At 39.9% G+C, this 10,944-nt stretch overlaps 1 protein-coding gene and 1 non-coding gene across 2 annotated transcripts; both read right to left on the bottom strand.

The window, feature by feature from the left end:
- Positions 1-3,242: 3,242 nt before the first annotated feature.
- LOC113463201 lies at positions 3,243-3,440 on the bottom strand. Its single transcript, XR_003387031.2, has one exon. It is a non-coding gene; the product is annotated as a U2 spliceosomal RNA (small nuclear RNA).
- A 1,501-nt stretch (positions 3,441-4,941) lies between these two features.
- On the bottom strand, positions 4,942-6,111 carry LOC103714343. Its single transcript, XM_008801550.4, has 2 exons — positions 5,814-6,111; positions 4,942-5,475 (listed from the first exon to the last, which is right to left on the bottom strand). Exons 1-2 carry the CDS (start codon positions 6,059-6,061, stop codon positions 5,184-5,186), a joined length of 540 nt encoding a protein of 179 aa, XP_008799772.2. The 5' UTR covers positions 6,062-6,111; the 3' UTR covers positions 4,942-5,183.
- Between the last annotated feature and the right edge of the window lie 4,833 nt (positions 6,112-10,944).

Consider the following 10,944-nt stretch of genomic DNA (forward strand, 5'->3'; position numbering starts at 1 on the left):
GGGGGACAGTCAGGATCACGATTAGAGCCACCTTTCGACCCTCCGTGTCATGCCGGAGGGGCGAAGGGAGCAAGACGAGATCACTAACGGCGGTGGCGGCAGGAAAGCCGTCGGAGTCGAATTTGGCGCTGTGTAGGACAAGGGGGCAGTAGAGCACGGGACGGAGAGCTATTTGAATTGAATCATGCTTGCTTATATATATTTATGTTTATCTGGATCGATTTATAATAGAGATAAAGGGGAAAATCCTGATACCTGGATTTGATACTATAGCTCTCTAGGATCCTGCATTAAATATCACTTCTGTGCAAATTTGAACTAGTCCCGGCACGGATATGTGCGCTTAGACTCGTTCAGGTCTTTAAAAACAAGCATCATGTTAATTGAACCAACCCGAGCTCAAAAAATTTGAATTGAATCATGCTTACCAACCTATAGAAGAAAAATATTAAACAGGACTCTACTAGGTCAAAGTCTAAGCTAGTACCGGCAGTTCCAATGCTCGGACTGGTAACCGCACGCAACCTGCTCTGACTCAAGTGCATGAAATTCACACCTGATGCTTGCATATTTAATTTTTATTAGAAACCATGAATACTAAATCAATTTTGCGCATATCATCTACTATTATACCAAAACTAGCTACAGAGTTAAAGCTACACAAATAAAACATAATCAGTTTCAGTTTAGGGTTTCTTGACTTGGCCTCAGCTTGTGATGATGTCTCATCTTTCATCACCCTTACTTGGATGACATTAGAAGCATTTTGTTTATTCTAATTGAGTCCCTCGTATCCATCAGGAAGGTAACCGCAAAATCTATATTGTTATTAAACAAAATTCTAAGCTATATTTAATGATTTCTTATCTCAGCTATTTAATTTGATATATTTGCTTGTGCCACAAACCCGTCACCGGGTCGACCATGTGACATGGCCATATAATCCTTAAAGTGAAGCCCTAGAGATCATGTAAGACCTAAGACAAATAATATCCATATAATACCAACGATTATAATCAATTCAATCCAATAAAACCACTATCATTAAATAATCAACCAGCTCAATTATAAAATTTCAAATGTTCATCGGTATCAGAAAAAAAATAGACTTGACTAACTAACTAACTAATTGCTGCTCATCCTACACATCTGAAACTACGCACACTGTGACTATAAAAAAAAATATAAAGAAAAATACGAGTTTTTTTTAGCCCAGTAAAAATTTCGAACCGCTACACCATAAGTAATAAAAAAAATTAAATAAACAATACTGGATAAAATGAATATTATATCAATATTTGGAAAGCTCGTTCAAATAGCATGCACATATGCCCTCATTATTATCTTACCATACATATATACATACATACATATAGAAGATGATACTAAGGATCTTTATTTATTTGTAAACTCTCTCGGCGGATGGGTAATACCAGCAATAGCCATTTATGATACAATGCAATTTGTGCCACTCGATGTGCATACCATATGCATGGGATTCGTATATATGTATGTATGTATGTACATATGTATTATAATTGTTTAACAATAGTTTCTTATGTCATGTCATTTCTTTTTCATTAACTTGATTTCTAGGTTTCATATCAATATTTTTCTAATTTTGGACAAACCAAGATCATAACCCAATCCAAGACTGCTAAATAAAATTCCACACACAAGCCAGTGGAGGCTATCCCATGCATAAGCCTATAGAGCTATGCCATGCATAAGCTTATGGATGCTATCTCATGACGGAGTTAATCCAAATCATATTTTTTCCATTTGATTTACATGTTATCCTTATCAAATTGATTCCAATTATATAGTATATTTTGCACAATTTCAAGGTACTTATGATCATCATTCATATAGTTATTTTTCAATATCTAATACATATAATGATCATACAAATATGTTCATATCGAAAATCATATAAAATATATTATTTTATGCAAAACCGAATCCATAAATACAAACCTCATGATGCAAAACCAACGGTATAAATTAACAAACATGTTATATACATATTGGTGATCAAGTACAGAGATTTTTATCTTTATCGAAAATAACTAAATACAATAATCACTGACCCACTTCATGATCTACAAGCTGGGGTGCAGGGTAACCTAATCAAAACTTTCTTACGCAGATGACTTTTTGTCTATAGCATCAAACTCAATTATCAAAAAAAAAAATTATACAGTGGACTAGGAACCTAGATTGCCTACCGGCATCCACTAGGGTCCATCACTAAATCCATTGAATCATTTCTACCAATTGCTCGGGTAATTAGAGAGAGAAAGGGAGGGAAGAATCAATGATAGAAAAAAGAGATAGGAAGGAAAGCGAGAGATAAAGAGAGGAAAGAGAATGAGAGAAGGAAGAGAAGAGAGGGAAGAAGAGAGAAACCTCTCTCTCTCTTCTCTTTTCATGAATGGGAAAGTTCATCTTCCTTTTCCCCTTCCTCCTTCGGGTCAAAAAGAGTGGCAGCCACAATGGCCCAGCCCCCCACCCAAAGGCGGCTGTAAGCAACCCATAACCTCAGTCATCACTGGCGATAGCAATAGACCATCACAAAAAAGAAGAGAGTTACACAAAGGAAGCTCTCGAATCTACCAAACTCGGCCTAAACCATTGCCGATTTTTCCAACAATTGGTCATACCATCCCAAAAATTCCGAGAGAGGTGAAACTCGACCAGATCCGGTGATCGGCAATGGTCAATAAGAGACAAACAACCAAAATAGAGCACCCCTATTTCTGGTAGTTTTCTGATGATTCGTCAGCTCAGTTTGAGCCAAATGATGGCCAAAAAATCAGAAAAGAAAGAGTAGACAATATAGAACGCTAATATCGGTCTGCCGAGGTTCCTTGGTAGTGTTTCCAATAAAGAAACAAAGAACTTGGAGAAGAATCGAGATCGGCAACGACTCTTAAAGTTATTTTCTCGACATGCTTGAATGCTAATAGGTCTGGCCTCTTCAGGCCGGCTCACTAGCCCAAAAGAACTAGGCAATTATAATAAAACTTTAATCTGCCCAAGGAGAAAAAAATTATAATATCCAGGTCTCCGTTGTCATGGTTCAAGACCAGCCATAAAGGACAGCTATTAAGCGAGTGAAACTTTATGGAAAAACGTGTTGAAATACGTATTTCTATCTTCGAACAAATTCCTTTATAACAGAAAAAAATGGATGAGATCCTGTCAGAGATAAAATAAAGAAGCTTAAGTCTTTGTTTTGGTAGGGGTGGGCCGGGCCCGTGCGGTAGTGCAACGCATGGGCGACCCGCAAGGACCTCAGCGGCAAGCCACTGCAGATGGGCCCTTCCCCACAAGAAATTAATTTAATATCATGGTGGGCCGATGGCCCACGTATCAGATATTAAACTGATAAGAACAGATACTACACTTGATCTTAGCCAAAAGGCCGAGAAAGGTATGATTTTGTTCGCCGCCCGTTCCTCTCTTTTATTTGGACCGATCCTGCTTCCACTCGTCATCCCAGCCGATATGGGACTAAACGGATTCTGCCGAACCACGTGATACGTGTGATTACCAAAAAAAAAAGGAAAACAAAAGAAAAAAGCTTATGTATATTTGTATAGGTGCATATGGAGAGTGTAGATAAGCCTCACAAAGAGACATATTGGAGGAGTTCATACCATATAATAGAATAGGTGCATATATATATTTGCATAATAAACTAAATTCGAATAGGAGATTTAAGTTCTAATGCGATCTATCATTCCAATCTATAGAAAAAAAGTATAAAAAAAATAATTTTCTTTCTTTTTTATCAACATGTTATATGCAAAAATAATGCATGCAAATCAAGATTCTAAAAAGAGCTGTTTTCAGAAAAATAGGTATAAAAACTAAATGCCATGCTCTTTCAATAAAGTAAATTTATTACTAAAAGCTAGTATGGATGTTATGCCAATAAGTGTTATTTGTTTGTTTGGCTTGAAATTTGACTTATAATTCACAATATGCTTTTTCAATAGAGTAAGCTCACTTATTGTAGGATGAAATTTTTATTTATATTTTATTTATCAAATATTATTTTAATATCAAAATTATAAAAGAGTAATCAATAAGTTGGGTAGAGTGTATCCAACAAAAATATATAATATTTTATTTGAATCGAGAGACCTAGAAAGAGAGAGAGCAATCAATTCTTAATTTGATTGGTTGGTTGGTGAAAGAGAGAACAAAAGTTTAAATTATCTTTAGATATTTAAAAAATCAAAAAATCGGAGAGGTCCAATCCTATCTATTGATCAATGATAGTTGATTGACAAGACTATTATACTCAATAACACTGCCCCACATACAACGTGAGCCCTGCCCGATTAGATGGGGTCGCATGATAGATTAACAACTATGACCCGTGATATTTCTCCAATCTAGATGAGAGAGAGAGCCATTTTTTAGAAGGAAAAAAGAAAAATAAAGGAGAAGAAGTGAAAATTTTGTCATTTCAAAAAAAAAAAAGAAAATCAAAGAGTTCAATGAGAAAATGGATTCTATTTTTTCGTATACAGTGTTCTCTTCTCTCATCTTTTAAGATTTTATTTTCTCGACTCCGCAACAAGGGCGCGCGTGTGCGTGTTCGGATAAGATTTAGAGTCACAATGAGCAAGATTCTCTTCTCTAGCTAGAAAAAGAGACGAGCTAAAGCTCCACCTACCAAGAGTAGGAAATTTAATTAATACCTAACACAAGTATGACTTATTTAATCCCCCAGGATGGAAAGGTATGACTTAATTGAAAAGAGAGAAAAAAAAGCACTACCAAGTCATAATCTACCAAGTCATAATCCATCCAGGATTTTTAACTATTTCGTTGACTATGGGAAACCCGATAGGAAGCATTGAATTTTGGAGTTTGAATTTGCTTAGAATTAAGGCGATTTTTAGATTAATTTTACTGAAGGAAACGTTTGCAAAAGGTTCTTCATCTCTACCTTTTCTCGGATTAAGGCATATTAAGCTGTTCAAAAACTTTTATCATAAAATTCTTACCTCTCCCCCACCCACAGAAAGAAAAAAACAAAAAAGGAGCTACAATAAGATGATTGCAGAACAAATAAATTCAGCACATGCTCCATCATTAATTCTCTCTCCAAAATCTAAAGCTATTCTGGTGACGAAACTCTTCAAGCTTTTTTGTCTTCATGTAATTTAGTGAAGACATAAATTCTTCTGTACAGGAAGAGGTGGTGGTTTGCTGCTGCTTCTTGCAATTGAAGAAGCACAGGAACCTCCGGATGCCTTCTTTGATACGGTCTTGCGGGAAGTTCCCGGAATATGATTAGATTTGGGGCTTCCATCCAGCCCTCCTTCATAGCTCTTGCATGACTTCGTTCTCCTTTCGTAGGGTGTTTCTTTCTTTGGCAGATCCGCGAGGCATCTCACATCGGACAGGGATGAGTAGGACTGGGACTTCCCTTGATAGTACTTGGATAACCCTCTCCTGCAGCACCCACAGTCAATATTCATCAAACGAATTCATGATGAGATAGCAACAGCAATAGCAATCCTCCATGCAGTTATAAATGAGATATTTTTGGAAGCAAAAGAAGAGTTAAAGCCTGCAATCTTATATATCAACAAAGGCCCTTCCATTCACTCTATGAAATATCTTTTTAATATAAATTTTTTTTAGGATTATGGTGCTTCTTGGCCGATCGATGAAATGAAATAGAGGTTAGGATGGCGAACTAATTTCTTGAGACGCAATGGTGGGAAATTGTATTTGGTTGAGCTGCGATCATGGATAAATAAATAAATTCATGCCGGAGGAATACTCACTTGACAGGAAGTTGCGCCACGAGGGGGGATAATCCGTCGAGAGGCCTCTCGGAATCGAACTTTGGCGGCAAGAAGGTCGTCTCGGCCAAAGGACGGGGAGAGTCCGGAGAAGCTGCTTCCTCCTCTCTGAATTTCGATGGAGGAGAGTCCTCGTCGGAGTCGCTGGAGGAGGAAGATTGGCGTAGCTCGACGTCATCTTCGTCACCAGATGGAAACCAACGAAACATTTGGTTCGGCTCTTCGCCCATTCTAGCTTCAAGTCTTCGGGACTCTTAATGGGGCTCTTTATTTATGTGCACGTTACGAGGCGCTAGTTCTTAATATATATATTGGTCCATGGTTGTTCTTAAAGAGCTTAAAAATCATTTTTCACCAGCGTAGTAACCCCGCCCCCTGAAAATGTTTGATGAGGATTGAACATTTTTTACTCATATCCTTTTTATCCGTAGTATAGCCTCACTAGCGTGGCAGCCCTACTTCTGTGTGAGTACGTCACACCAGCACCACCTAAATAACGGTAGACCGGATAGCGACTTCACCGAACAAACCAGACGGAGAGCATCCGGTTTCCGCATTTAATCGACGCCTGCGCGTTTCGAACCTGGGCCACTCTGGTGAAATCAAAGCTCTGTTCCCATCGTACTACCACCTTGATGGTAAAAATTATTTTTTTTGAAAACAAAAAATCTACGTTGGTTATCAAATTATTATTTTCAGACTTCTCTATTATTATTACAAGATTGCCGGAGAACGATGTGCTCATCGCTACATTATGTAGATATTTTATGTCTTTGTAGAGAAACTAATAGTGTTGATGTCCAGATAATAACCATATGGAATCAATTTTATGAGATTTTTGTACTGATCCTTCTGTTCAGTTTTTATATTTAATTTAATTTCATATATTCGATAAAAAAAACAGAAGAGCGAGAGGATGGTTAACTTTTTTGCGTTTCCATTGGCTCTTTCTGTTCCCTCCATTCCAAGGGTATATCTGTAAAACTGTTTTGTGGAGCTGTAACGGATAAGGTCCAAGCTTGGGGTTCATCCATATCATGCTTCTATCTTTCTTCCATAACCCGTTCAACGCATGTGTCGTCGGTTTTTCGGTGGAATCTCTCACGTGTATGATTGTAGTGGAACAAAACAAATCTAGAGGCAACTTTGGTGGACCAAGGGATTCACAAGGAAACTAACAAATAAAATCTAACAGGATCCCGGATAGATTTTATACGGTCGCATGTTAGGCTTTCGGACCTCTCAATTTCCTGTGGCAGGGGGGACCGACAGAAGTCCACGGCCGAGATTTGCGTCCCCTTGCTTTTACGAGGACTTGTTCATAACGCGTGGGAACACAAAAGACCCGAGCCTAGCATGTCATTTTGGAATATGGAATCGTTTCCATGGTTGGTCCGGCGTGGATAAGGATCGATGGGAGGGAGAGAGTAGGGAGCAGAAATAAAATAACAAATAATGAAACTAATTTTTTGTTGGGTTGCATTCTACGCGGCCCACCACTCCAGAAGCTTGGTATGGATGAGCGCGACAGGGTGCTGAGCTTTTTATATGCTTCATTGCTTTTTGATTTTGTTGGCCGCATTCATATCACACCCAGTTGTACCAAAAAAAAAAAATCGCTAAATGGAATAGATTGCTACAGGTGCGTGCTTACTTTGACCCGTGGGTCCACTGGATCACATGGCGTGGACGGTGGGCATTTGGGACTCGAAAGTTATAAAAAAGAAATCTGGTTTTCCATGCGTTCTTATCTAAAACCTCAATCGGGAAGTGCGCGCACAATAAAAGTATCGGATGAAATCAGAAATTAAAGTTTAGTAGAAAAAATTTGAAAGTTATACAATAATATAAACACCTAGGTATATATCTTTCACGTATTTTAATAGCTGGTCCTTTTATGGACCTGTTGTGGGATGGGGTTTCCAGTTTAGTCCCACATCGGCTAATCAGCGGAAAGGTCTGTGCCTTAAATAGGGGGCTCAATAACCTCTCCCCACCGAGGGCCCTTTTGTAGGACAAAATCGTGAGGGTAGGGGTAGTACCTCCGCGGACCCCCGCGCCGTTAGGGCTCGGGACTGTCATTGGGCAAAGACCCTGGGCGACCTCCTGGAGACCCGAAGCGGCAATCCCAGAGCGGACAATACCTCGGGAGGGACACAGATGCTTTCCCTGCTCGGCTGGTGTGTGGGCTGCTGCCGGGGTGAAACCTCGCAGCAGTTGGCGCTAGAGGAAGGGACCCGGCCACGCACAAACCTTCCCGCTGGGGGGGCTGTGTTGTGGGATGGGGTTCCCAGTTTAGTCCCACATCGGCTAATCAGCGGAAAGGTCTGTGCCTTAAATGGGGGGGGGCTCAATAACCTCTCCCCACCGAGGGCCCTTTTGTAGGACAAAACCGTGAGGGTAGGGATAGTACCTCCGCGGACCTCCGCGCCGTTAGGGGTCGGGACTGTCATTGGGCAAAGACCCTGGGCGACCTCCCGGAGACCCGAAGCGGCAATCTCAGAGCGGACAATACCTCGGGAGGGACGCAGATGCTTTCCCTGCTCGGCTGGTATGTGGGCTGCTGCCGGGGTGAAACCCCGCAACAGGACCAAATTACAACTTTTAGTTCCTGTTGTTGATTGGGACTTTAAGACCCATTTCAAGTTTCAAATTTTTGTTAATTCCAAATCCTTAATTACTATGCACGCTCGTACCTCAATATGTATGCAGTTCTTTTGTTTCTACAGGAAAAATATGCACACATAATTCTGAACACATAAATCTAAGTATATGCAGATAATATAACTATATATGTGGATATTATAATTATGAACAAAAACTATTATAAGCATGCAACCTGCAAGTGGAAGTGTCCAAAAATATGTTAAGTATGTGCAGGACTAAAATTTAATTATTGACGGTTAAGGGTTCATGGATTTGGGAAAAACTAACAATGGATAAGGTAGCTTCATTGTAAACTCTATCTATAAAGTGATCAGGGATAGCATCTATCTTGCATCTTTTTGACACTCTCTAGCATGCGATCCGCTATAGCGATTGTCATGGAAGATCAAAGACTCGACACCTCAAATAACAATTTTTATATGGTGGAAAGATAAGGCTGTTCTTCCCGGAGCCTAGGTTTACAAAGAATTTCCACTTTTGAGGAGACTTAGGAGCACCTATTTTTTGAGTGCCATTTTGCATGAACACTGCGATTTTCTTCCCCGAACATTGTTCGTAGTCAAGGAGCTTCCAAATCTTTCAACGACAGGATTTCTTCATGGTTATTGCCTTTTTTTTAAAACAAATCATTCTCCTTTCATTTCAACAGCTACAATCTTTTGGCATATACAAAAAGCTAGAAATTCAAAAATATTTGATGGCCATGCATCAAAAAATTCTACTGTACAAAATTCAATGCATGGTTGCTTATAGTAGCCTCTCCTAAGGGTTAGATGCCACATAATGTGGGATGCAGTAGCACATCATATGGGATCCAATGTAGTAATAATTATGAGAAACTCTGGTGGTGATCATATCATTAGCCATTTTATTTACTTTCCACCTTCCTCTGCTGAAAAAGCTGAAGCTTATGCCTTGAAAGAGGGGATCTAATTATTACATACCATTTTCTAAGGAGACGCACTATCATTAACGGTTCAGCTTTTATCGACGGCATCTAGCAATCTTTCTTGGTGAATTTCTTATGTTATCATCAATTGCAAAAGTCTCCTCCAAAATTCACGTCATTTTCTGATCTCTTATACTCCCTGCGCACCACAACAATTATGCTCATCTATTAGCAACTATGCCACCAAAAATTGTGGTATCTCTTCTTATTTTCTCTCGTCCCCAATTTTTAACTTTTATAATTAAAAAGGATATGAACCACTTTTCCTATGCCGAGGACATTTAATAGAATGAAACTAGCCTAAGGGCTTTCAAACTTTGAAAAAAAATATATACGTAGCATCATTAATTATCAATGCATGAAGATCTCTTGAACCCCATGAACAATTTTAAATTATTATTCGTCAATTATTTTACAAAGAATAAACGAGAGGCATTTGGTCAGCCAAAAAAAAAATTTAATCATTTTTAGATAATTTGATGAATATTTTTGTTATACGTGGGATTCAAAGCTTAATCACCCTTCTTAAATGCATGTGAACTCTAATCTTGACATCAGCCGGGCGGGAGGATAAGGTAAGCTTTGAGCCAAATGCTACTTTAGATTAATTTCTTGGCCAACGGAATCATTCATAAAATATTCTTGAGTAATCGGCAAATAGCTTAGTCAATGTGAACAGCCCATAAGTTGACAATAACTTACAAAATAGTTTGATTCCCTAACGATGATGTTGATAAATAGTTGGTGCTAATTCCCTTCAGCTGAAGGAGCCATAGTTTCCAGGGGGATCTCCTGAGGATGATGTTATCATCTTGATTCTTGGTAAATTTTCCAAAAGCAAGAACTTTTTTGTAATGTCCGGGCCCACAACCTACTAGGCCCAATAAGAAATAGGCCCAGTTTGGAATTTGGGCCCAAATTTTTACTGTGGGCAGTACTATCAGAGTGGCAACCGGAAAGAGGTTGCCACCTCATGCTGAGAAGAGAAAGGATAAGGCCACAACTGGCCGATAGGGGAGGGCCACCTCACGCCCCACGTGGCAAGGCCAGACGCAACGACAGAGCAAGGGGGAGTAGCTGGAAGCTCCCGGAGCTAAGAGGGCAGGGGGGATGGGACCTCACTGAGGGACCCCCAGCCATGCAGAACCTGGAGCCGCCACCTCAACCCCCCTGCTGGCAGCCGATTCCGGCGCGCCTGAGACCGGGGGGGGCGGCTGACAGTCCCGGAGCAAGGAGGGAAGGAGAGGATGGGACCTCTCAGAGGAGGTCTCATCCCTTAAACAAATTATTTAAGCCTCTGCCGGCAACCCCAAGTCACAGACCCCCTAGAACACTGAACGAGAGAGAGAGCCGAAGCCCTGGAGCCGAAGGAAAAGAAACCCTGAAGCTCTAAGAAAGGAGGGACTACTAGGGAGGAAGCACTGCCCGACTGCAACTGACCAAGGTAAGGAGTTTTTAGGGTTAGGGTTTAACAGAAGTAAAGAAACCCCTCTGTGG

Source organism: Phoenix dactylifera, chromosome 4 (assembly GCF_009389715.1).
Source record: "Phoenix dactylifera cultivar Barhee BC4 chromosome 4, palm_55x_up_171113_PBpolish2nd_filt_p, whole genome shotgun sequence".
NCBI lineage: Eukaryota > Viridiplantae > Streptophyta > Magnoliopsida > Arecales > Arecaceae > Phoenix > Phoenix dactylifera.

Bases quoted from the DNA above. Each gene is read 5' to 3' on its own strand.
- LOC103714343 (XM_008801550.4), bottom strand. From the start codon at position 6,061: ATGGGCGAAGAGCCGAACCAAATGTTTCGTTGGTTTCCATCTGGTGAC. The intron at 5,476-5,813 runs GTGAGTATTCCT...TGGGTGCTGCAG, and splicing joins GTGGCGCAACTTCCTGTCAA to GAGAGGGTTATCCAAGTACT.